The sequence below is a fragment of the Mercenaria mercenaria genome, chromosome 15, assembly GCF_021730395.1.
Source record: "Mercenaria mercenaria strain notata chromosome 15, MADL_Memer_1, whole genome shotgun sequence".
In the NCBI taxonomy this organism is placed as follows: domain Eukaryota; kingdom Metazoa; phylum Mollusca; class Bivalvia; order Venerida; family Veneridae; genus Mercenaria; species Mercenaria mercenaria.
In genome coordinates this window covers 48,442,654-48,470,450 of record NC_069375.1, presented here as the reverse complement: position 1 = coordinate 48,470,450, position 27,797 = coordinate 48,442,654, and the positions used below count along the sequence as shown (strand labels likewise).

Sequence of the window (27,797 nt, the reverse complement as noted above, 5' to 3'; positions counted from 1 at the left end):
CAAATCACCAAATAATACAATTAAGTCTCATCGTACTTGGATTCAGTGTTGTTTTCTTTTCTGTTCCTATTAGATCATGGAGTCCATTCAACATGTTTGTAATAGAGCTACGCTTAAGCCGGTGCTAGAGGGTGTTAGAGGTGTTGCACATTTCATTATTTCATTACCTCTTATGAACAGACCCAATCAAACCGTGTCTGATATTATTCTTCTAAGCGCATTCTTTGCATCAAAAGGATCTTTAGATGACCCCTATTTATTTTGAGGTCACTTGAACAAAGGTCAAGGTCACAGGAGCCTGAACAGTGACTTGAGAACCACTAGGCCAAGAGTGTTGAAATTTAGCGGGATGACTGGACATGCCAAGTAGATGCTCCCTATTGCAGCCAACCATCAGTGTCTCTTTGACTTTTGCTCCTGACCCCTATTGACTTCTTGCCTATAGGACTTTGCATTGGGAGAGACATACGCTTTTTTACAAAAACAATATCTAGTTACAATTTGAGTATCCTCATTGACTTTGTAAATACTTGTTTTTTTCTACTTTTATGTAAATAGTTAATGCCAAATTTTCATAAGTATGACATATTACATCTTCACATCCTTCACTTTTATTCATACAGTGAACCTTAGAACTGTGACACAAATGCGTTTCAACTTACTCAGAAATTCATTACATTTTGCAACTTTATTACAAAACGGGTTGCGATGTCCATTTCACATTGTAATAAGCTTTCTAAACCATTTTGTAATAATTATTACAATTTGAGTATCCACATTGATATTGTAAGTACTTGTTTTGTTTTCTTTTATGTAAATAGTTAATGCCAAATTGTCATAAGTATAACACATTACATCTTCACATACATCACTTTTATTCACATAGTGAACGTTAGAACTATAATACAAATGCGTTTCAACTAACTTAGAAATTTAATACATTTTGCAACTTTATTACAAAACGGGTTATGATGTCCATTTCACATTGTAATAAGCTTCTAACCCGTTTTGTAATAATTATTACAATTTGAGTATCCTCATTGATTTTGTAAGTACTTGTCTTTCTTTTTTACTTTAATGTAAATAGTTAGTGCCAAGTTGTGGTAAGTATAACACATTACATCTTCACACCCTTCACTTTTACTCACATAGTGAACCTCAGAACAATGACATAATTCGTTTCAGCTAACTCAGAATTTATTACATTTTGCAACTTTATTACAAAACGGGCTGCAATGTTCATTTCACATTGTAATAAGCTTTCTAACCCATTTTGTAATAATTATGACAATTTAAGTATCCGCTTTGATTTGTAAGTATTTGTTTTTTTTACCTTTATGGAAATAGTTAACGCCAAATTGTCATAAGTATGACACATTACATCTACACATCCTTCACTTTTATTCACATAGTGAACCTTAGAACTATGACACAAATGCTTTTCAACTCACTTCAGAAATTTATTATATTTTGAAACTTTATTACAGAACGGGTTTCGATGTCCATTTCACATTGTAATAAGCTTTCTAACCCGTTTTGTAATAATTATTACAATTTGAGTATCATCATTGATCTTGTTAATACTTGTTTTTTCTCTCACTTTTATGTAAATACTAAAAGCCAAATTGTCGTAAGTTTGACACATTACATATTCACATCCTTCATTTTTATACACATAGTGAACCTTAGAACCATGACATAAATGCGTTACAGCTATCTCAGAGTTTTTTTACATTTTGCAACTTTATTACAAAACGGGTTGGAATGTCCATTTTACATTGTAATAAGTTTCTAACCCGTTTTGTAATAATTATTACAATTTGAGTATCCACATTAATGTTGTAAATACTTGTGTATTTTTCTACTTTTATTTAAGTAGGTAATGCCAAATTGTCGTAAGTATGACACATTACATCTTCATATCCTTCACTTTTATTTACATAGTGAACCTTAGAGCTATGACACAAATGAGTTTCAACTTACTCAATAATTTATTATATTTTGAAACTTTATTACCAAACGGGTTGCAATGTCAATTTCACATTGTAATAAGCTTTCTTAACAGTTTTGTAATAATTATTACAATTTGAGTATCCACATTGATATTGTTAGTACTTGTTTTTTTTTGTTTTTGTTTTTGTACTTTTATGTAAATAGATAATGCCAAATTATTGTAAATACTTGTGTATTTTTCTACTTTTATTTAAGTATGTAATGCTAAATTGTCATAAGTGTGACACATTACATCTTCATATCCTTCCCTTTTATTCACATAGTGAACCTTAGAACTATAACACTTATGCGTTTCAACTAACTCAGAAATTAATTACATTTTGCAACTTTATTACAAAACGGGTTGCAATGTCCATTTCACATTGTAATAAGCTTTCTAACCCGTTTTGTAATACTTATGACAATTTGAGTATCCGCTTTGATTTGTAAGTACTTGCTTTTTTTACCTTTATGGAAATAGTTAATGCCAAATTGTCATAAGTATGACACATAACATCTTCACATCCTTCACTTTTATTCACATAGTGAACCTTAGAACTATGACACAAATGCTTTTCAACTAAGTCAGAAATTTATTACATTTTGCAACTTTATTACAAAACGGGATGCTTTGTTTATTTTCACTTTGTAATAAGCACTCTTAACCATTTTGTTGAAACTTCCTTGATGTTATGCTCACCAATAACCTTCTTAGTTACAATTAATGAGTAAAATTACATGCTAATAGTACGCCCCTTGACATCCTCACCTCATTCAATTTTATTCACATAGTGAACCCTAGAACTATGATACAAAAACGTTTACACACACTCTGAGAAATTTATTACATTTTGCAACTTTATTACAAAATGGGTTGTGATGTCCATTTCAAATTGTAATAAGCACTCCAACCCGTTTTGTTATAATTATTACAATTTGCAACTTTATTACAAAACGGGTTGTAACACGGCTCTGACCCGGTATTTTTTATTTCTGTTTCAAATAACACTACATACACCAAAATATGATCTGTTGATATCTTTTTCCCAGTACTGAGTATGATAAGTAGACAAATTAGTGAGGAAAGGTTAAATTCCAAACTCAGTGAAGGAAGATAGTGAGGAGTGCTAGAATTTTCACATCAGAAATGAGTGTCGGTATCTAAACATCAGTGAGTAATGCTGGAATCCTTACATAGCTGAGGAGTGATGGAACTTTCATGTCAATGAAGAGTGTTGGACTCTTTATATCGGTGAGGGGTAGCGAAGTTCTTGACATCAGTGAGGAGAGCTAGATTTATCGCATTGGTTAAGAATGCTGAAATCTTCCCATCAGATAGGACTGACAGAATCATCACATTAGTGATGAATGCTTTAATAGTAACATCTACATCTATTTTGCTGGTACACCATACTGTCAGACTTAATAATTCTATGACGGTGAGCAAGAATAAGGAATGTACAAAGGGAAACTGATAGAAACACGTAAGAAATAGAACTGTCCAAAGCGTGTGGTGCTAAATAAAAGATAGAAAAAATAGTGTAAAAGTGTTACAAGTTACTTTTCACACTATCAGGACATGTCTTTCGTGGCGGTACTAGGAAGCGGAGCTCCGCCGATATAGCTCACGTCCCTCGTTTGGAATAGCGGGACGGAATCACCTTATCGGCAAGGACTGCTGGAATCTTCATACCAGTGAGGAATGTTTGAATCTTTACACAGGTAAGGAGTGCTGGAAAGAATGCGAAGAATGCTGGATTCGTCACATCATTTAGGAGTGCTGGAATCTTCAGTATGAAGTAGCAAAATACTGCAATTTAAATTTATCGGTCTTTACTAAAGTGCAACAATACATCGTTGCCTCGAAGCGATTCTCCACGTGACCGGCGCACCGGCGCGTGCGGGAGACCATTGGCCTAACTGGCCGCATGCAGCACATTCTTAGTACTAAGCAGCATTTCTCAACTATTTTCACAATATTCATACTTTACTAGCTAAAAAAGCTATAAAAAGAGTTTAAACTAACAAATAAATAGACAAACACCATACTCTTTTACACTCTATCCTTACAACATGTTTTACTGTCGAGGAATTGAATTAATATAAGTTTTCGCTGAAAACGTGTTTTCAGATCCGTTACATCATTTTGATTGTAAATGTTACTGTATTTATTTATGTATATGATATATCTAATAAATACTGCACTGCAATCAGTAAGGAGTGCTGGAAATTTCGTACCAGTAAAGAAAGCTAAAATCTTCACATCAGAAAGTAATACCTGAACTTACATATAAATGAAGAAGAGCAGAATAGAGGCGTCTTTACATTTGTTAGGGATGATCGAAATTTTACATTAGTTTAGTGTGGTCAAATCTTAACAACAGGATTTATGGGATCATCTTATCAGTTAGTTTTAGCGGAATGTTAACATCACTGAGGAGTGGTGAAAATTTCACATCACTGAAAAAGGTAGAATCTTTACAGCATTAAGGAGTGGTGGAATCTTCATATCAGTGAGTAATGGTGGACTCTTTACATAAGTAAGAAATGTCTGAATATTCACATCAGTGAAGAATAGTGGAATCTTGAAGTCAATGAGGAGTGTTGGAATCTTCATATAAGTCCAAGAGATATAGCACTTTTGTTTATTTTTTTGACAGATACAAACTTGTTATTTCATTTGACTGCTAATAATGAAGTTTTAGTAAAGTTCTTTCTTAGCTGTCAATGCGGGTGGAATCACCAAATTTTCAAGATGACCGCCAAAATTGCCGCCAAGATTTTTCAAATTTTCGGTTATTTACAAAAGGAACCGTTTCCATATTAAAATTATTAAATTAATCATGACAATGGTTTTATTATATAGAAAAACATTTTCTAAATATCTTTGCCCCTTAATTTCTTTTTTATATGGTTATTGTAAAAACAATGCATAAAAATGGGCAAAAATAGTGATTTGTTTACAATTCTTCACAGTTATACAACCTGTCAATATTAGTCATTTCAAAAGTCTACATGGAATAATGTTGTGGCGACTCTGTAGCATGCCTCTACTTAAATATAGTGTATGGTTTTTTGCAAGATATGTCATACTAAGCATAAAAATCTGTTTGTTTACATATAACCAACAGGCGAAACATTTCTTTAGCTTGCTTTATGATCCTCATATTACCTTGATATGACCAAATGTGTATTTGTAAATCAGCAGACAGTGTTTATTGGCGACCATCTTGAAAATTTGGTGATTCCTCCCGCTTTGGCAGTCTGAGATATGAAATAGTTTTCCTGAAACGTCATACTATTGGCTGTCAAATGAAATAAAAAGTATGCTTGGGCTGAAAAAAGAAAATAAAGTTGCCCTATGCCTTGGACTATATCATTGAGGAGAGGTATAATCTTCAGATCAGTGGCAGAACCTTTACATCATTAATGAGTAGTTGAAACTTCATAACAATAAGGAGTGACATCTTTTCATCAATGAGTAGTGGCAAAATCTTCATATCAATGATGAGTGGCAGAATCTTCATATCAGTTAGTAATGGCAAATTCTCTACATCAATGAGGAGTGCTAGAATCTTCACATCAGTGGCAGAAACTTTACATCAGCCATCAGTAAGGAGATGGTGGCAACATCATATCAGTAAGGAGTGGCAGAATCTTCATCTCAGTGAGTAGAGAGTAAGTTGGGTTGGCAAAATAATTACATCAGTGGGGAGTAATAGAATCTTCATACTAGTGAGTAGTGGAAAAATCTTTAAATCATACAATGTATCACCTTTTACGCTCAAACTTAGGTTATTTTTAAATAAACGACTTGCATTATATATTCATAATGACCTTGCGTGCACGACTACCGCTTACATATCGATTTAGGTGTGAATTCACCTGTCGTTAAATTTTCCCTTCCTTATTTAACTTTAGAAGAAATATATGAATATGTAAACACTCAAAGATGAATAAATAACTTATTCAAGGATAGCATTGGAATTCGAAACTACCGCTTATCAATTTATTGCAGTGTTAACAACTTTATTGTAAGTGATCATACATGTACAACCAAAATGGAGAAATGAGGGGAATTCCAAATCGAAGGCTCAACGCGAAACTAGTCTATCTGCTTCAATTTCTATATATACTTAGACTAGTTTAGCGTTGAGCCGTCGAAATATGAAACTGATTAATATGGATATTCGTATACAGGAAGATTATAAACAGAAACGCTACTCTTTAGGGTAACTATATGAAATATCAGATGCACGATAAAGACGCATTTTCAATAATAAGTATTATCAAGTAAAATTGGTAAAAAGAAATAAAACTCTGAAACAAGCAAATAAGCGCTAGACGCAAACAGTTCTATAAAAAAATGAAAGCGTATATTGTTTGGAAATCCATGATGGGGAAAAGCATTGTTGTTTTATGTTAATTCCATCTGCTGGGATTTCTTTTTTATCATTTCTTTAAATCACATCTTTATGTGAAAATGTTTTCAAAATCGACTTAAAAATAAGAAAGTTCTGAGTATTTAAATATTTGATCAAAAGGGCGGCCATTTTGTTTTCATGGCAACAGAAACAAAATGGCGGATTAATGAAATTAAAATGCGTTAAAGCTAATTCGCCAGTTTCGAGTCTAAGGGCAAGTCATAAAATACATTTAATTTACTTCAAAGGAGACAGAAGCCGCTTGGTATGTACATAATAAAATTGCAACATGATACTTCCTTATTTATTTACATGTATACTGTGACTGAGGTCATCTATCCAACTCATTATCGCTCAGTATGAACACAATATCGTTGCATCTTGGTGATGATTTATTTTTTATGTCAACTGATATGAGAGTCACCCATAATTTATCCAACTCATTATCGATCAGTATGTACATAATAACGTTGCAACATGACAGTGCCTTTTTGTGTCTACTAGTATGAGAGGTCATCCGATAATCTATCCAACTTACTATCGCTCAGTATGTAGTCCTACCTGATAACGTTGCAACATGATATTGCCTTTTAATGTCTACTGATATGAGAGGTTACCCAAAAATCTATCCACCTCATTATCGCTCAGTATGTACATAATAACGTTGAGACATGGTTATACCCTTTTTATGTCTACTGATATGAGAGGTAACCCAATAATCTGTAAAACTCATTTTCACTCAGTATGTACATGGTAACGTTGCCACATGATATTGCCTTTTGGTGTTTATTAATATACTCTGAAGAAGATCTAAGTCCATTTCTACAATGTTGGATATATCTCATATTTCATTTGCCATTTAAAGTAATTGTTTCATGAATTACTATTATTAAATATTTGATCTATATAGAGTCCAAATATCGTTGAAATATGTCCAAGGTTATCCAAGGTTTTGAATTGCTCTTTTGTGTCTACTGATATGAGAGGTCAACCGATAACATATCTTGCACATAATCACTTAGTATGTACATCATTACGTTGCAACATGATAATACCTTTAATCTATCCAACTCATTATCGCACACTATGTAACATAATAATGTTGCCACATGATATAGCCTTCTTATGTCTACCGATATGACAGGTCACACGATAATCTACTAACGTGTATTAATCGCTCAGTATGTACATAATAACGTTGCAACATGATACTTCCTTTTTATGTCTGCTAATATGAGACGTTACCCGATAATCTATGCAATTCACTATCGCCCAGTATATACATAATTACGTTGCAACATGATATTGCCTTTTATGTGTCTATTGATATACTCAGAAAAAAGTCTAACTCCACACCTACAATTTTGGATATATCTTGCTAACTTTCGGACATATTTCACTTGGGGCGTTGAATTCTTCATGTGAGGAAGCCATCACTGGCTTACGGAAGGTCGGTGGTTCTACCCGGGTGCTCGCTCGTGATGAAATAATGCACGGAGGGGCACCTAGGGTCTTCCTCCGCCATTAAAACTGGAAAGTCGCCATATGACCTATAATTATGTCGGTGCGACGATAAACGCAACAAAATAAAATAAAAAAATAGTGTTTTATATCATTCTACTGATATGAAAGGTCGTCCGATGATCGATTCATTATCATAGTTGTTTGTGTTATGTAGCATTACGTGGTAATATGTGGGAAATTCTGGATATTATAAAAATTGTTTTCATATTAAATTAGTAATATGTAGTTAGTGTAGGAAGCTATTTCCATTATAAGAGACATACAATAGTATTAATCAAAATGATTTGTACGGTTCATTGTTTAAGCTGTATAATCATATTTTTCCATTTAACAACAGGTAAGCTAATTTATGTATTGTTTGATTTTTTAGTAGTAACTGATTATAGTTGTAAAATATCAATACACACATTATCATAGTTAGTTGTTAAAATGTGGTTATCATGGGAAAAGGTTATAATAACGCGTAGTATGTTATATGACTTCCTGTAGTTGGTACACGAGCACAGTACTGTTATCCATACTTAATTGTCCACTTCTACATGCCACGTCTGTTAAATTAATAAAACTGGCAGTATGATTTTGTTCATGGACTTTTGGACTTTTTAGAAAATAGGTTTCAGTATGGCGAGCGTTTACTAAATTCAATACAGTGGTAACAGTATATCATACCATCACTTCCACAGTTTTCTAATGATTATTTTATGGAACAGGTAAACAGTATCGTGTAGTTTCTAAGCTATGATTACTTTGTATACGCCGTAAACTACGGTGTTCTGTTTTGGCTGTGGCAGTTTGGCCAGCTTGTTCTGTACGACCATCAAAACAAACTTGGATTTTGTCATCCCTGCCTCGGAGTAGGGACTCTTTAGCTATGAAGGTATCGAAAGTAACAACTAACTCTGCTCTAGAGATTTCATTTGAATGTGCATATTTCAATGTCTGTTTGCATTAAGTTTATCTATAGTCGCCACCGGTAACCTAAATGTGCGACTCCTCCCGAGTGGAATGAGACTGCAAAATACAGAAAACTTTTCAATTCTGGAAGCTTCCATATTTCTTTAACGTGCCAGGTGTAAAACACCGTTGCACAGGACGCTAATCCCGATGTAAGTAGTTTTTAGTTGAAGAATGGGGGTGGGGTAGGGGGGGGTGGGTGGTGGGGCGGGGGAGGTACTCACGACTTCTTTTTTCGTAGTCAGACAGTGATACCATATCTGTTTAACATGAATAGCCTTATGATAATCAATGAAATTAACCGGCAATTTAAAAACACATTGAAGTCGGATAAATCGGAACAGATGAATGAATTAAATATAGAATAATGTTTCAACAAGATATATTGATATGAGGGGTCCTGCCAAAATTATTATCAGACTTGTTTTCATCTGTCTCATTTAAAAAATTGTGTTATGAAATACGTGAAGCTGCTGAATGGAACACATTCGCTGTATTTGGGATAAATTTCTTTTTGAGTGAACTAACCGCATTGCATAAAATGTTCAGTCAATAATTTGCAAACGGGAAGCTATTTCGTTTGCTAAAGACGCATATACTTTTGTAAGGACAAACGACATACAAAAATATTGATCAAAATGATAGGGAAGTTTATTTGTTCCTGTTTTATTTTAATGCATTTCCTTTTAACAATAGGTAAGCAAAACAATTGCTTTCATGATAAGAAATTGACTATCGTATACATACTATAATTGTTCCTTTTCTTGAGAATGAACGCTTATGGTCAACATTTTACACTTGGCTGAGTAGGTAATGGATAAAAGGGTACTGTGAAAGGCATCTAAGTACCAGCAGGACGCCACCGTCTTGGACTCATGCATATTTATTCATTACAAATAGTCTCTATGCCAATGTGCGTTCTTAAGACTTTACGTCAGTCTATTGTGAAATGCATTTTTATTAGCAGCAGACTGACATGGAACAATAATACGTATAAATTACTAGTCCCTGCATTGAATATTTGATACTGTAGAATAGAGATTAAACTCCTGCGAAAGAATCATGCTATGAAAAAGTCACTGTTTATAGCTTCAGATGTATTCGTTCAATTTGCAAATGCTGCAGTTCAGGTTTGCAAAAGCTTCTTTTCATTTTTAACCTGTCTAGATCCTTTTCTCACGTTTCGCAAATGAATATGTGAAATACAATTGTGTATATAATATGCAGCTGGCCACGCGACGAAAACATACAGGGTAGTGCAAAGAATTTCGAAGATTTTAATATTTAACATTAAGTAAACTAACAGACTTTTATCTCTGTCGTATTAAACATCTGTAATATGCTGTTAAATCAAGGCAAGGAATGCCTGAAAAATAGGTTAATTTTATATGAGAGTCATCCTCAAGCCTTTCATAACGCTGAATGAAGTTTTAAAATCTGACCACTATTGAAAAAGATATGGCAGCTTTTAAATAAAAGAAAATGGTTGATCATGGAGGCAGCCAGTTTAGTGTGTTTATGGCGTCATTAACACATTGCTGCATTTTTATTTAGAAAATACCCCTTTAAATAGATTAATAGATTAATCTTATACATTCCTTGAGTGTAGGATGTGAAAAATGGTAATTTCTTGCATTATAGCTGGTAAAAAGTGGGAAAAAATCATTCAGTAGAAATAATTAAATACAGTACTAATATATAAGTACTGTATTTAATTATATATATGAAAACAAAATGGCCGCCATTTTGATTGAATATTTAAATTCTCATAACTTTCTTATTTTTAAGCCAATTTTGAAAAGAATGTAGTAGCTATATACGAAGCCTTTCATTTTATCAACCGCTTCCGCTCCATCGTCAAAAATATATAAATGACTAATGCATATAGAAGTAGATTGATATGAATCGTAATTGTTAATATAATGCATGCCTTACATGTGCGTTAAGCATTCTGGTAAGATTATCATAGCATTTGTTTTGTATCCCAAGTACCTTCTTAGTAATAAATGATTTTGTCGCGGATTTTAAAAGTCTATACTACTTCATGCTAGATGTAATAAAAGAACCTACTGATTTTCACAATCATAATTCATCTATGTGAAGTAGTGAACAAAAAACAGAAATTTATTGCGATCATATATTTCTTATCTATATGCGCAGTTGTCTTCTTATCGAAAAAAAAAGATACATTTATAATTCATTCAATATATGTTATCAACACACTGGTCTAATAAATAAAAGTTGAAGATCCTCTCCTCTTTTTTGTAACTGTATTGTAACAAAATTCAGGTTGTAGTTACATTAAATACAGGCAAAACATTGCCGGTGACAGTCGGATTTTACTTTTATGAACAACTCATTTAATACATTCAAAGAAAATTCTCAATTATTTATACATATACGACATGTAGCGAAACACGCTATGTTTCATATAAACAGATACCGCCTGCAATGATGCACACTTTGATTCATATAAACATATACGGCCTTCAGTGAAATTCCCTATGTTTCATATTCAGATATTGGGTCTACAGTGAGACCCACTATGATTCATATGTCCGGATCTGCATTGAAACACGCTATGTTTCATTTAAACAAATACGGTCTGTACTGAAACACTTTGTTTCATATAAATATGTCCGATCTGCATTAACACATGCTTTGTTTCATACAAATATATATGGCCTGCAATGATACACGCTAAGATTTATTTTAAACATATACGGCCTTCAGTGAAACACGCTATGTTTCATATAAACATAGACGGCCTTCAGTGAAACACGCTATGTTCCATATAAACATATACGGCCTTCAGTGAAACACGCTATGTTTCGTATAAACATATACGGCCTTCAGTGAAACACGCTATGTTCCATATAAATAATACGGCCTTCACTGAAACCCGCTGTGATTCATCTATGTATATATTATCGTATCTATTTGACGAATTTAATAAATTCAAGGTTGAAAGTTACAAAAAATCCTTTTATGACATGCTTCTTTTCCTGTCGAAACTTCAAAATTTCTGCTTTCTTTACCTTCATCGTCAAAGCTTTATTGCAGTAGCGTATTATCCAATCAATGGAATGGCTTTACTTCATTCCTGCTATGTGAAACATGTGATAAATGAATTAAAACTTCGTTCTAAGAATTAGACAAAATGTATGCCGTGTTATTGATCCCAGTATTAAGAGTATCCGAAATGTGTTTAAAGAAAATATATGCAATCAATAATTCGTTGCAGGGGAGTGAAGCGTGAAGTGTTAGGTTCTATGTGACCTACAGAAGGTACAAAATAAACATTAAAAATTTGTGTTTTTCTATACCAGCTCATTTATCTCAAAAAGAAACGTTGAAGAATCTAACAGAATGCGATCTCCATGCCAACATAACATTAACCTGTGCTGGGAACGAAATGATTGCAATACATTCCCTACAATACGCCTACCATGTCCGTTGTGAAGGAATATGTTGTAATACCTATACAAGTACGGACTGCTTTGTTAACGCTGGTGATACAGACATTCAAGACATTCGTCGTGCCTGCTCAGGCAGGTCGTCCTGCAACGCACCAACCCTTCTAGACAAAATAGACTTCTCTACCTGTTCATTAGGTGTAAAGGACATTTCTTATATATTTCTACAATACTTTTGCATACCAAGTAAGTAGCAAACATTATATAATATCTAATAATATAACTAAATTTGGTGCTTCCATGATGAGACATATATTTCAATAGGACGTTCTATGAGTAAAGCTAGCTAGGCCTATTTAAATTGAAAATCGGAAACCAGTTCAGATAAGTGTATAACTGTCAAAGAGTTGTATGAATGTTAGAGTATTTTAACTATTATGGTTCGTAATGCTTGTCATCCTGCCGATGTTATGTTAACATAAATACGGTGGCATTGAGGTGACATGCACTACTCTTTTCTTCGATTGCACTTCTCTTTTTTATGTCGTTCCCACGAGATACTAACTCGAGGGAATGACTTAGTATGTCGTGGTAACGAGTTACTAAGTTGTGGGAATGACATAAAAAAATGCGAAGTGCAATTTAAAATAAAAGTATTGCAGTGAAAAAAAAGGAGTAGCGCAATAAAAAAGTAGTGTAATAAAAAACAGAATAGTGCAATAAAAAAAGAGTATTGCATGCTAGCTATGTCGAGGGGACGACTGACTAACTCGTGGGAACGAGTTAGCTATGTCGTGGGAACGACTTACTATCTCGTTCCCACGACATAGCTAACTCGTTACCACGACATGGCTATCTCGTTCCCACGAGGTAGTCCGCCAATCAAATTGTTTGTTATACCTGTGATCATCATGGATGATCGGACTTGGACACTGGCTGTAGTCCCAGATATGGCTGCTAAGTTTCGCTTTCCGAGTCAATCTTGATTAACTCTAGTGGGTTGGACTCCATATTGAGTGGTAGAAGCCCTTTTGGTATGCAAGTGACACTGTATGTCGGCCAATATCCGGCTGGGTTTTTTGTCGATTTCAGATTCAATTCGTCCGAACTTGACCTGGTGGGGGTTGGACACCAAGTCGGTTGTTATGAGCAGTTCCGTAAGAGCTTGCTTTTGTATCCCGACGGTAGAGGCCCCATTTACCCTCTGACACTGCGTGTGGGCCAATTTCCGGCTAGTTTGTGTCGCCTTTGGTGTTAATCCACCCTATCTAGTACACTAGACCTAAAGTGGTTTGGATTGGGTTGGGCCACCAGTCAGTTGGTATGAGTCATTCCGTCTGGAATACTCAGGTATGGCGACGGAAGTGGCCTAAAATGTCACCTATATGTACGCCCATCTCCGGCTGATTATTGTCACCTTATATTATATTGTCCAGGTCCATTTTTTGACATCCGCCGTCGCTATACCGGAGTATCCCCGAGGGAAGGACTCCATTCGACGAGGGATCCCACATTCTCCAACGCTCACCAGGTCGAGTCTGGAGGGATTGACTCGGCAAAACGCAGCCAGTAATTGACCCACAGACAGTTCTGTTCTGTCCTCCGCCGTCGGCAATCACAAGTATTCCCCATGGAATGACTAACACCAGCCGGCGAGTGGTCAGACCCTCTCCAACTGCAGATTGACTGAAGGTGACAAAACAGCCGGACACGAGTCCACATATATTGTCAGGGACCTTTCGGACCTCTGCTGTCGGTATGCCAAAGCATTCCCGACGGAAGAGTTCATACCACCCGACTGGGGTTTGACTCACTCCAACCCCTACTAGGTCGAGTTCAGGTTGACTGACTCTAAAGGTGACATATCTGGGACCACAGGTATAATAAATATAACAAACAATTTAATTGACTGACTAACTCGTGGGAACGAGACAGCTCTGTCGTGATAATGAGTTAGCTATGTCGTGGGAACGACTAACTTTGTCATGGAAACGAGATAGTAAGTCGTTCCCACGACATAGCTAACTCGTTCCTACGAGTTAGTAAGTCGTTCCCTCTACAAAGCTAGCATGCATTACTCTTTTTTATTGCACTATTCTTTGTTTTATTACACTGCTTTTTTATTGCGCTACTTCTTTTTTTCGATGCAATACCTTTTTTAAATTGCACTTCTCTTTTTTTATGTCGTTCCCACGACTTAGTAACTCGTTACCACGACATACTAAGTCGTTCTCTCGAGTTAGTACCTCGTGGGAAAGACATAAAAAAAGAGAAGTGAAATTGAAGAAAAGCGTAGTGCATGTCACCTCTGTGCCACCATACATAAACCTGTGTGCAGCCGTGTTGTTTCTAAATCACACAGTGTTATTACATATCCTTTTAATGCACAGTAAAAATAATCGTTAGTTGTATTCTCAAAATGATAATTCATGTATCTACAGAGGAAAGAATAGCTTCCATTTGTACAAAAGGACAAACACTTACGTCAGGCGATGCTCCACTCTACCTGACAAACGAGAATTATCCAAGTGTAACAACCGGAAGTACATCATGTTCCTGTTCCCTTGAAGCATACTCCTGCTCTTCCAGCATTAACATGTACATATTGGACGCAGATCTATACTTAGATACTAGTGCTTGCTACCAGACCTTAGAATTTCTTGATGGATCTAATAAAACACTGCATACGATTGGTTGTGAAAGTCACGACTTGGATCATATTGAAAGCAGCACAGCGAGTAGCCATTATCTAAAAATAGATTTCATAAATAACAGTACGTCAAACCAAGAAGGATATTTTTTCATTGGCCTCGAAGGTTAGTCAAAATTCATTCTGTATTTGTAGTATATATTTATATATATATTAAATTAAACCAGAAAACACATTCTGTTTATAAGTTTAAAAACTGACATAAAATGTTAACAATGTGTTTCTAGTAATACATAATAGGTAATGATTCTCAAAATAAACTTAAATACAGGCAACATGTACATAATTTCTTACAAGAAAATAACAATATATGCATCCTTATATAAAAATGCAATAGAAATGTATGTTCCGTAGAAAGTTATAACTTTTTCCAACCAACATAAAGATTTAACGTGACTGTAAAATGTGTAAATCTTAGTATACGCATTTTTGATAAACATTTAGAAGATGAACGATATTTTGATCTGTTAGTAGCAATTACAAATGTATTTATCGGCTAAGAGTTTGATTACATCTTCCAGTTATTTGTGAGGCTAATTGCTCATTGATTTCTGTATATTGCATTGTTTATGGAAATACACAGTTACTACAGCATGCACTGTTGTTCAACCTCGTTCAACTCTCATCATTATTACCGTGTAAACTTACAGTATTTCTTAGTTGTGCTTATTAGATAACGTATATTTGACTATTCTTTAAGCAAAAATTAATTTTACCTAATGGCATTCATTTTGTTTTAGCTTCAGTGTCTGGAGAATCTTTCAGCCTCAGCTGCAGCTTTGAACAAGAAACATGGTGTGTCGGTAAATATAGCATCATTTTACTCCCACTTGGTGAAAATATTACATGTAGCTGAAATACTTAGGTTTTGACATTTTGTATTAAAATTAACATTAATAATAAATAAAAATCTAATCATTATTGTGTTCTTGATGTTGACGATATGATATTATTGCAATGTGTTAACCATCGACGAATAGGTGCCTGTAAAATCACATTGCTAAAATGTATTGTATAGTACACATGTAGCTTTTTAAAAGTATTACATTGTATCATGTCCCGAGACTTTTAGTTCGTTAAGTTTTGTAAGCATGAAAACGATTTGTGTATAAAGGATGTGGTGATGTGCCAGTGATTGCAAATGGAAATATACAACTCAGTAATGTGAACAATTCCTCCTACGGAGCAGCAGCAAATGTGACCTGTGATTCAGGCTACGAAACAAATACACCTACTATAAATTGCCTTGCTAATGGTACATGGCCTGCTCCTGTTTGTACAGAGAAAGGTAGGACTGTTTCAAAAGACCTATTGTAGAATGTATTTCTAAACGTCATTTCCTGTAAAGCACTATGTGTCTAGAAAATGCAAAAAAAAAAAAAAAAAAATAAATAAATAAATAAAAAAAAAATAGTGCAGTTCTTGTAACTTGTTTTTCTTGCCCTAATTTTGTTTTACAGTGAAAGAAAATTTTAATAAAGAAGCTAAGTAACAACGAACTAAAATATTTCAAATCATATTAATGGTTTATATAGCCGCCTGTAGTGTTATACAATGGAGATGTATTAATGGAGACTGTGTATCAGACAGTCAGAAATGTGATAATATTCCCGGCTGCATGGACCTCTCTGATGAAGACAACTGTGGTGATAAGTTCTGAAACGAGTACATAAATAACATTCTGTTAATGTAGCCAAATTACATAGTTGGTGTAAAATGTTCCTGCGTAAAGTAAATTTAAATCTTACTTGATAGGTGCTGAAAATGAATAAGCAGTGAAATGGACATTTACTTAATATTTATCTTGTAAAACATTTATCTGTATTTACAAAATTAACATTAACTTCAAATTATATCTCCAGATCATTGACTTTGCTAACGGTTTATTTGTTTTAGTATTGTTCTGTCCAGAAGGGTTAGAGTTCTGTCCTCATTCTAACGGAACCAACGTTTGTGTCGACAAAGCAGTTGGATGTAGTAAGTATCACAATTGATTCAATCATTATTTTGCATTTTAGTTTGAGCAAATAGGCAATACCTTACAGTAAGCAATGTATTTGATACCGATCAAGCGCATTGACTAGTATAGTCTCAGAGCATATTCAGCCAATAATGATGTTAGTACATGTACAACAACCACTTTCTGTTTGTTGCCAGGACATTGTATTTGTATTGTAAATGTGTATACGACTCACATGTAATGCTGTAATTATTCAGCATCTTGTAACTGCATAGTTTCAGGCAGTAAATATACAAACAAAACCATCCATTCTTCTTCGAATTTATCTTCATAAATGTATTTAATATGTTATACTATTTCTTTTTCTGATTTTTAGGCTGTGGCACAGTTCCATCGATACCAAATGGAGTAATAATAATTGAGGACAATTCAACTATTGGATCGGTGGCTAATGTCACTTGTAATGAAGGTTACATTCCGAGTGAACAGACTGTTACATGTCTGACTACGGGTTCGTGGGAGCCTGTGTTATGTACTGCTAAAGGTAATTGCAATTCAAATAACCATTTTTGACTTTTGCACTATGTATTTTATTTAATGTTAAATAAAAAGTCGTATAAGCGTTATGCCCCATTTTTTGTATAAAGCACATTTGTATCATTTAGTTTCAGACTGACCCGAGAAAGACATACCGTAAAAGCCAGAGCGTAGCAAAATATTGAACCTTTAAAGTTGCCGCCTTTCAAGTATGACTGTTTGTACCAAGCTAGAACTATGCAAGAAGAACAGTCGTGTAACATACATCTGATTTAGTCAGAAGACATTGTAATATTCAGTTACAGCGACGATATATTTTATACACGTGTAGTTCAAACGTCAAAGATATGTAAAACGACTAAAACGTGTATTTAAAACATTGATGATCACAAGACGAGGTCTTATCTAATACATTACATAATATATCCAAAGAGCTTTATTCATCCATTTCTATATATACGCGTAGTTAATACAGATTTGTTCTTTATTGTTTTGTGATTGAGTTAGTACATAAATGTGTGTTATAATTTCAACGTTTACAGTACGGGATAGTGCATACGTATATCTATAGACAGTATTTTCCAGTTCAGCATTTGTGTCTTAATCTAATACTATTTGATTCAATTTTACAGACTGTGGGACACTGCCAGCAATTTCTTCAGGAGAATACGAACTAGTCGGTTCCAGCACAACATTTGGAGCTTTGGCGAGAGTCATATGTGACACAGGATATACAGCTGATAAACAAAGTGTAACTTGTCAGTCCACAGGGATATGGGAATCTGCTGTTTGCATGTTAACAGGTACAGACTTTCTTTACTTCTATGTTCTGTATGCAAACTTTATCTTCTTAGATAACGGGTATTGTTTAGTAGGGGTCATTCTTGCGCCTTAGAGTAACTATAACATGTGTTTTAAACCTTTTTCAATTTATTACTATTATACGACGTATTTTCATCTCTGCTGAAACTCTATATCAGCTGTAAGCCTAAATATGGAACCCAACGGGCTGTGCTGTTGTATTCGCTCTTAGTTTATAATATTATACTATAGTTCTGCATTCTGTATTGCTTGAGTTAGTTTTACTATGCTTAAAGACTGTGGAACAGTGCTGGATGTAGTCCATGGTAAGGTAACCCTTAGCAAAGACAACAATACGACGTTTGCAGCTACTGCTTCTGTAGCTTGTGAAGAGGGATATCAACCAGTTAAAGTCTCAATTACTTGACAGGTTTCAGGAGATAGGGAAACGCCCTTGTTTGAAACTACTGATAGGTAGGCAGTAGTTTGTTCAAAACTGACTATACATCCAACCATAAGCCTTACCTGTAGTTGCCTGCTTTAAAACTGACTTTACGGTATAACCCAGTCACAAAACTGACTATACGATATTACCCAGTCACAAAACTGACTGTACGGTATTAGTTAGTGCACGGTATAACCCAATCGTACGGAATTTCCAGTTCTAAACTACGTATGTTTTAAATCGAACAGTATTCAAAGTGTTGTTAAATCGTGTTTACATAGGTTCACATGAGTAATAAGTTGGTGCTTGAGAAAGTTTTGACAGTATTCGGTATCTTTTGGCATATAAAATTCTTAACAATATTTGGATGTACACTTTACATATCTTTCGTGTTTTCAGCACACCTATTCATATGTTCTGCCTGTACTTTTGGTATCTGATGCTTCAGTTTTTTGCTAGTTTACGGTTACAAGCTCAGATTGAGATTGGTTAACCTGTGGTGGAATAGTTTGAAGCTACTAGCCCACAGTTTGGATGAAAATTTTCGGTATGTTTATTTCCACCAAGTTTGGCATCGAATACACTAGAAAATGATACAGTTGGTGAAAATAAAATATACTGGAAAAAATGCAAAGAGAATTGATATTTTTGCATTATTTAAAAGGCCTTGCAATGGTTGACAACGGTCTGCATGATAGTTTTTATCTTGAAAATATATTATGCCAAAAGTTTGAACCACTTGTCACTTTCAGAATACTCATGTTTTATAGATTTTTGAGAGAAATTATTTTTCGTATAAAATGTGTGAGTTAGTTAATCCTACTTATATGGTTATCTAATAGCACGGACAAATTTTATATATCCTTACAGATAAAAGCACACCTTCATATGGTGGGCCTAAGGATGACAAGCCAACAATAAACCCTGTACTTATCATCGTCCTTATAATTATAGGCGTGCTATTACTACAACTCGGAATTATGTGCTATCTTGAATGCAAGATACATAACGTACGCAAGAAAGCAGCAGGTACAGTACGATGTTTCTTTTTTAAGTTCCGTTTGTTATACACCTGAAAGGACGTACTATGTTATGACGCCGGTGTCCGTCTGTCCGTCCGTCCATTAGAAATTTTGAAGGATTTCGAAGAAACTTGACACAAATGATCACCACATCGACGACGAGCAGAGCGCATGTTTTTGATGGCTCGCTTCGAAGTCGAGGTCACACTTACGGGTCACAGATCATATAACTTTGTTTGGTGTCTGCCCTATAACTCTTTAATTGCTTGAAAGAAACTTGGCACAAATGTTTACCACATCAAGTCGACGTGCAGAGTGCATGTTTCGGATGGCTCGTTTTAAGGATTCACTTAGAAGTAAAAGGTAATATCTTCGGGCAATATTGCTCCGCACTGCGGTGCTTTTGTTTATTTAGGGAACTGTACCCAAAATTTGGTATATGTTATGGAAACTAGAGAATCAGTTACTCTGTTTGCTATCATTAGATATATAAAAGACATTCGTCATATCTTTATTTTTCAGCTATTAGTCCTGCGTGATGAAAAATGTTCATCAAACCATCAAAATGAAACCTAAATTAAGCTTTTTCCAGATCAAATATAGGGTTGAAACTTTTCGCTAAACTATTGATCAAATGACAATTACTCTTTTTGGCCTATTATCTAACGTATTTTCCAATGTTCAGCGTCGTTTCGAAGCGTCTTATATTTAAGCAATACATATTAGATATTTTTAATGTAAGTTATTGGTAATTTTTCATTTTTGCATACCCTGAAGTCCCGAAAATAAGCCGTATTTTAAATTTTCGTAAGGATTTGGTTGCTTATTATCGAGACCGGCTTATTTTTGAGTCCGGCAGACTTGAGTACATATATTCAGTAAAGGATGAAAAACCGGCGTACTTTCGAGTACAGAAATACTGAAGATACGAATGTCATATGTTTGCTTTTTAGTAAAGATATCGACTTCGGTAAATACTTATACGTCTGACATATCTATTTTGTTACAATTTGTCATAATTTATTATTGAAAATAATCCGATGCTAACAGACAATTACCCATTAAAAAGTTTTGTCTGGCCTAACAAACAAGTACACCTATGATTAAATCGCCCAACAAGTATGAATAACTTACACAATACGTGATAAACACTGCATTGCGTTAGAAAGACCGGCCATTTTAATTAACAGAAAAAACATGAAAGAAGTGTTTGAGACAGAATTATATTTGCTTTTAACGTTATAATTTGTCCAGGGTTTTAAAAATCAGCACAACTTGCATTGTTTTAAATGTTTTAATTCCAAAGTATGTTTTATTGAAATAAATCTGCTATGTACACGTTGGTAACTTTTGCTATCTTATATGGTGTCCTAACAAAGTCATTGATACTTTTACTGATACAAAAATTGGACGGCTTATTTTTGAGTGCGGCTAAAATAAGAGCCCTTTCTGCCTGAAGTGAAATAGTGGCTTATTTTCGTTTGATTTTCAAAACCGGCTTATTTTTTTCGGGATTATTTGTTTCAGTTGGTTTACAATCTCTGACCAGATCTTTTGTTGCAGATATATACATGTGCCGCCACTATGTTTTCTAGGCAATTTATCCAAAATTAAGTTGAAAGGCAAAGGAGTTTATGCAAATATTCATCTAGCGCGTCAAGTTTGCAGAATTTGCTTTGATATATAGTCATGCCAGAAGCATATACATGTATACTCTGTATGTCAAAATATTTATTTGTCATTGCAGGCGGAGATTCTGAAATTCCAAAAAGGATAGGTATGACTATTTTGGGGAGTACTCCAGTTTTAGGAGTGATAGCAATATACCTTACATGGAAGATGTTTTACAGGGACGTGTATCAAGGTGAATTGACTTTAATACGTATTTAACAATGTGTCCCTAATCTTAGGCTTTACCTTGTTAGCTCACCTGAGCACGAAGTCAGTCACTGTCCGTCGTCTATTGTCCGTTTTCTTTTAAAGAACATCTGCTTCTAAAACACCAGACCAATTTTAGAATTTTAATAAAACTTCACAGGAAAGGTCAGATCTCAGGTTGCCATGGCAGCCGAAAGGAAATGTTTTAGAAATCTTGTCCGAGACCACAGCTTCTATGGCTTTATTATCTTGCATGTAGCATTATCTAGTGGTCCTCTACCAAGATTATTCAAATTATCCCCTTAGTGTCAAATTTGATCCTGCCTTGAGTTAAATAGACTTATATAGAGAAAAACTTTGATAATCTTCTTATCCAAAACCAGGGCTTTACTTTTTAGTATGTAGCATCATCTAGTTGCGCTCAACAAAGATTGTTGAAATTATCCTGCTATGCTCAAATATGGCCGAGCTCTGGGGGCACAACGTTTATATAGACTTAATATAAAGGTAAAATCTTTGAAAATCATTTAGGCGAAAATCAAAGTGCTTAGGACTATGCAATTCGGTATGTAGCATCATCTAGTGGTTCTCTACCAAGATTGTAGACCCTAGGATCAAATTGGGGTCACAAGTTTTATACAGACTTATATGAGAAAAACGTTTGAAAATCTACTCATCAAAAACCGCAGGGTATAGGGCTTTGGTATTTGGTATGTAGCATAATCTAGTTGGCTTCCACTAACTTGAAGATTGTAAAAAGTATATCACTTGGGTCAAATATGGCCCCGCCTTGGGTGTCACATTGTAAATATAGACTTACATAGGTCAAAACTTTGAAAATCTTCTTGTCCAAAACCACGCAGCTTAGGGCTTTTATATTATGTGGTATGTAGCATTGTTTAGCCGTCCTTTACCATGATTAATCAAATTATCCTCCTTGTGTTTAAAATAGCCCCGTCTCGTGGAGCGGGGGTGTACACATAGTTAAATAGACTTGTCTTCAAATTACAGTCTCTGAAACCATAAGTTAGAAGTTGACGAAACTTGACTTGGAAGATCCTTCAGTTGTTCTCTTTTAAATACGTTAAAACCGTTCCGCTTGGTTGCACATAGGGTCCGCCCGAGCTAGAAAATTTAAATTATTAAGATTTGTAAAAAGTCAGCTGTTCTGAATATAATAATATCCCTTATAATGCAAACTTTCTCTATATATTCAATGTATCCACAAGATCCAGTTAACTTTTAATCAGAAATATAGCTTCTCTGGTCCCAATTAGTTTAAAAGACTAAAATGTCACTACTGATTTGTGAGACATGAAAACAGAGATTTGAGTATATATATATGCAAATGTTGAACCAGTATGAATGTATAGTACATTTCGGGCTCGTATATAAAGCAGCATCGAAACTTATCCTATTGGGTTAGTGGACTTGCTGTGACGTGCGTGTGCGTTCGTACTGCTAGGCGCTTTGCCGTAATTGGTTTGGTATATTGTGATGGTTATTTAGTTCGTATACATTCTCTCTAATATATATATATATATATATATATATATTAAAAAAGTCAGTTAAATCCTTGTGCAGGTATAAAATATATAAAAGTTCAATTTGCAAGGAATTAACAGCAGCAGACTTCTTTGTTTTTCAATTATTTTATTTCTTCACTGCTAACTAAATAATCATCACAATATACCAAACCAAATTAAAATAATTGAAAAACACAGAAGTCTGCTGCTGTTAATTCCTTGCAAATTGAACATATATATATATATATATATATATATATCCGAATTGAAAAGCACAATACGGATTAAATACAGAAGAAAAAAGATGTGGAGAAAGATGCTCAAGTCTTTACATTTTAATATTGTCTATAAACATTTAAAAATCAATAAAAAACAAAGAAATAAATAACCGGTTTCACCCGTTCAACGCGGGATCTTCAGATAAATGACGTTGTCCCTAGGCGTTTGTTTTTATTGATTTTTAATTGTTTATAGACAATATTAAAACTTTCTCCGCATCTTTATTCCCCTATATATATATATATATATATATATATATATATATATATATATATATATATATATATATATATATATATATATATATATATATATATTGGAAACTTTAAAATTCTTCTTGTCGGAAAAAGCAGGCCCTATTTAGAAATAATATAACAGAATCGTTTCTAAGGTGACCCGTTACAAAATTTGTAGAAATTCTTCTGTTTCATCAAAAAGCATTGGTACAAGAGGATGTTGCCACTTTACCTCTTATTTATGTAGTTAAAACTTTAAAAATCTTATGTTTGATACTGTAATATTGCATAATTTCCCTAGTGTTTTACCCCACTTCAAACTTAGCCTCCAAACATACACATAAAAACACACACACACGTCTGCTTGTATTTGTTTAGTCGAAAGGTGTAATTGTTCAAGCAAGCCACTAAACCCAGGTTAGCTATATAGGGCCATTACTGCCCTCTTGTTATACCATCACTGTATCTGTATGCTTATCTGTATATTTTAATGCCCGTTTTGGAAAAGCGGAAGTATTATGTGATGATACTTGCGTCTACCCGCCGTAATAATTCATGTCCGACGCAAAATTCATTCAAGGTATTGACTTTACACTAAGCATATAGTAGGTTGCGATGGGACGATGTGTAGAACGCATGACGTAAACCAGGCCTGTGGGTCAAAGGTCAATGTTACAAATGGATCACAAATGTCAAATTTGTCCCCTTATTTCGTGTCTGGATGATACCTTGCAAATTATCCAAGGTATTAAATTCAAACTCGGCATTACATAGCTTGCGGTTCAACAATTAGAGCATGAATTTATATCCCCTGCCAGTGTTATGGATAGTGAAAGGGTTGAGTGTATTGTGTGGAACCAATAAATATTCAAGTTGTGACCTTAAACTGGCAGGAGCGGATATAGAATTCTGCATGCACATTTTTTTTTATAACGGGAATATTACAGCCAATGCATATTTAAATCCTGCACGGGATTTAAGAGATGCAGAGCAGACAAAATGGAAGACTCAACATTTGACCTTGAGTTGTGACTTTGACCTTGAGCCAACATGACTGACTTATGACTTTTGTACATTGTCTCGATGAGGTAATTAAGTGACCCACATCTCTGTGAATTCCTCCAAGGAGTTTTGGAGATATAGAGCGGACACAAATGGAAGGCTCATACTTTTGACCTCGAGTTGTGACCTTGACCTTGAGTTGATTTATAACTTCTGTATATCGTCTTGATGAGGTGATCATTTCTCCCAAATTTCATGAGTTTAGGACATACAGAGCGGACACGAAATGTTACGGACGGACAGTCGGACGGAGAGCATTTCTATAACCCCCACCACTCGTAGCGGATGATTAATAACTCGGTCATTTGGAAAGCAATTTGCACGAAATAAACGGATATCGTTTGCTGTTGGACATATCATTCAGGTGCAATGACGCGGTTTGAAAATATCTGAGATAAAACTACGGAAGGCCATTAGTAAAAAATATTTTGCTGGACACTCGTAGGTGACAAGGAGACGATGTACAGGATGCATAAACCAGGTCAATAGGCCAAAGGTCAATGTCACAGAAAGATCAAATATGTACAGTTAATTTTATGTCTAGAGAACAACTTTAAAACAATAATATGGAATAAAGGTGGGCGGAGATGGGATATTCTGAGAAGTACAGCAATCAAAATAATCCTCTCGCTCACTTATTAGCATTCGCCTACAGAAATCCTTTTAATTTAATTTTATTTTTTGCTTCTTAGTATTCTATTACCGCCGCCGCACAAAGTTCTTCAACCCCCTCCTATCGCCACATTACAACCACCTCAAACACACACACAAAAAAAAAAAAATAAAATGACTAAAAAGTTGGGGTTCTTTTTACTATCAATGCTTAAGTGTCATTTTGATTTAAAGAGTTACATAATGTGATATTTACATTTTCCTATTTTTTTATGAAACAAATTGTAAAAACATCGTCTCTTCAGTGAAGAAAAGGAAAACAAAACAAATGTATATTTTGTAGACGGAGATTTGAGTAAATCTTTTCTAAAACTGTATAATTTTCTACTGCGCTGAAAGTTATGTTTTTGGCTTAAATCACAAGATTATTAAAAAGAGAAAAAACAGAGTGTATAATTTTATATTACAGTTCGTAGAAAGCATATCAAGAATATCAAGGACAATATTGACAATAAAGAATTTTCAAAAGAATGTTACAAAAACGTAAGTTGGATTAAAAATGAGAACACATCATATGATATCCAAAGGAACGAAACAAGGTTGGAGCGCCACGACGCAGAAACAGACCAAAAAACAAATAACAGCCATACAGAAAATAATACAGGCATACCGAAACAAAGCTCCCCAGTGACAGCTGCTTCATCTAGCGAGCATGACGGGTAATATTTAGTTTATATCTCTAAAATATGATTTATGTTACCACTGAGCAAAAGTATACACATAAGTGTCATTTCGTGCCATAAAAGTTTATTTAGTGCAAGTAAACTTACATTTTCGCAATGGAATAACTCAAATGCATGATTGTCGTAATACTATATAATTTCTCTAATTAGGATTTCTCGCACTCTTTAAGGCAAAGCAATTCATCTATACTAAACTAAAACAAGTCAAACGGGTTAAAGTGAATAATTGCATATGAAGATATATACCGTTTTAAAGTTATTTATTTAGTTCTGATTTTTTTATTTTAGCTATTTCCTGCATTTGAAATTCTGTTTTTAATAGGCAAGGGAGAAAAACCCGACTACATGATTTAAAAAATACAAAATCGATAATAATTTAAGCCTATTACATTACAAATCCCGTCATTTCTTTTACAAAAAATATATATATATATATATATATATATAAAGAAGTATGAAAATAATAAAAAGATCAATAGTAAATTTTTATTATTGTTCAGAAATGTCGCAGAGGCTTTTCGTCAGCTTCTATTATCTAATTTGATTTTTGACTGCACGAATTATCGCATTTGAGTAATTTTACACATATATGTTAAAAGGCAATTTAAAATACATAATATTACAGATAAATACAATTTTATTAGTAGGTAGGCATTATATTAGTTAGTGTAAGCATAGTACAAATATAATCGAGTAATTTCCTTAAACGTGATGATTTCTTTCATACAAATAAAATGCATATTTTTTTTTTAACATTTGTCTGTAGCTTTACAATATTACAACATTATACATTTAAAAATAAACAGTATTTCATTTGCGAAAGTCACATCTGTATGTCAAGTATGTATATACCAAAATATTCATAAACCATTAACTTATACAGTATTACGTTTGTTAGATATGTGTCTGTTTGTTTGTTTTTCATTCATTTTCTGGAAATTCCTTCCGTCTTTCTGACGCACTTTTACTTAGCTTGTCATACAATCAAAAAATAAGCGGTTCTAAAATTTGAAAGCACAATTACATATCTGTTTTAAACTTTATATGTACATGTTTACAGGTATCAACAGCTGGAAAATTACATTTTTCATAGATATAACATATCGTTTGAAACATGTTGATTTTTTATGATAAAGTCCGCGTACATACATAAAGTACAGGTTAAAGATGAATGTATTTACATCGATCATGTACTTTTTTTATTGCGCGTATGGCGCTGAAAGTCGAATATATAAAGTACACATTTGAATTATAATATGTTATGTAATGTTGCCAATAAAGAATTTTCTAAAAAAATGCTACAGAGACGTAAGTTGGAGTAAAAATGGGAACACATTTTCATTCATTTTTTGGAAACTCCTTCCGTCTTTCTGACGCACTTTTACTGAGCTTGTCATACAATCAAAATATAAGCGGTTCTGAAATCAGAAAGCAAAATTACTTATCTGTTTTAAACTTTATATGTACATGTTTACAGGTATCAACAGCTGGAAAATCACATTTTTCATAGATTTGACATATCGTTTGAAACATGTTGATATTTGATAATAAAGTTCGCGTACATACATAAAGTACAAGTTAAAGATGAATGTATTTACATCGATGATGTACTTTTTTATTGCACGTATGCCGCTGAAAGTCGAATATATAAAGTACACATTTGAATTATAATATGT

At 34.1% G+C, this 27,797-nt stretch overlaps 1 protein-coding gene across 1 annotated transcript in view; it reads left to right on the top strand.

The window, feature by feature from the left end:
- Positions 1-8,018: 8,018 nt before the first annotated feature.
- The window catches only part of LOC123561349 (uncharacterized), a 36,109-nt gene continuing 16,330 nt past the window's right edge, over positions 8,019-27,797 (top strand). The window contains exons 1-11 of the mRNA XM_053525214.1: positions 8,019-8,277; positions 12,224-12,556; positions 14,752-15,126; positions 15,761-15,823; positions 16,135-16,308; positions 16,917-16,997; positions 17,357-17,524; positions 18,150-18,320; positions 19,634-19,792; positions 21,533-21,649; positions 25,848-26,097. Coding sequence (XP_053381189.1) covers positions 8,220-8,277; positions 12,224-12,556; positions 14,752-15,126; positions 15,761-15,823; positions 16,135-16,308; positions 16,917-16,997; positions 17,357-17,524; positions 18,150-18,320; positions 19,634-19,792; positions 21,533-21,649; positions 25,848-26,097 — 1,949 coding nt within the window. The 5' untranslated portion in view covers positions 8,019-8,219. The remainder of the gene's footprint in view (positions 8,278-12,223; positions 12,557-14,751; positions 15,127-15,760; positions 15,824-16,134; positions 16,309-16,916; positions 16,998-17,356; positions 17,525-18,149; positions 18,321-19,633; positions 19,793-21,532; positions 21,650-25,847; positions 26,098-27,797) is intronic.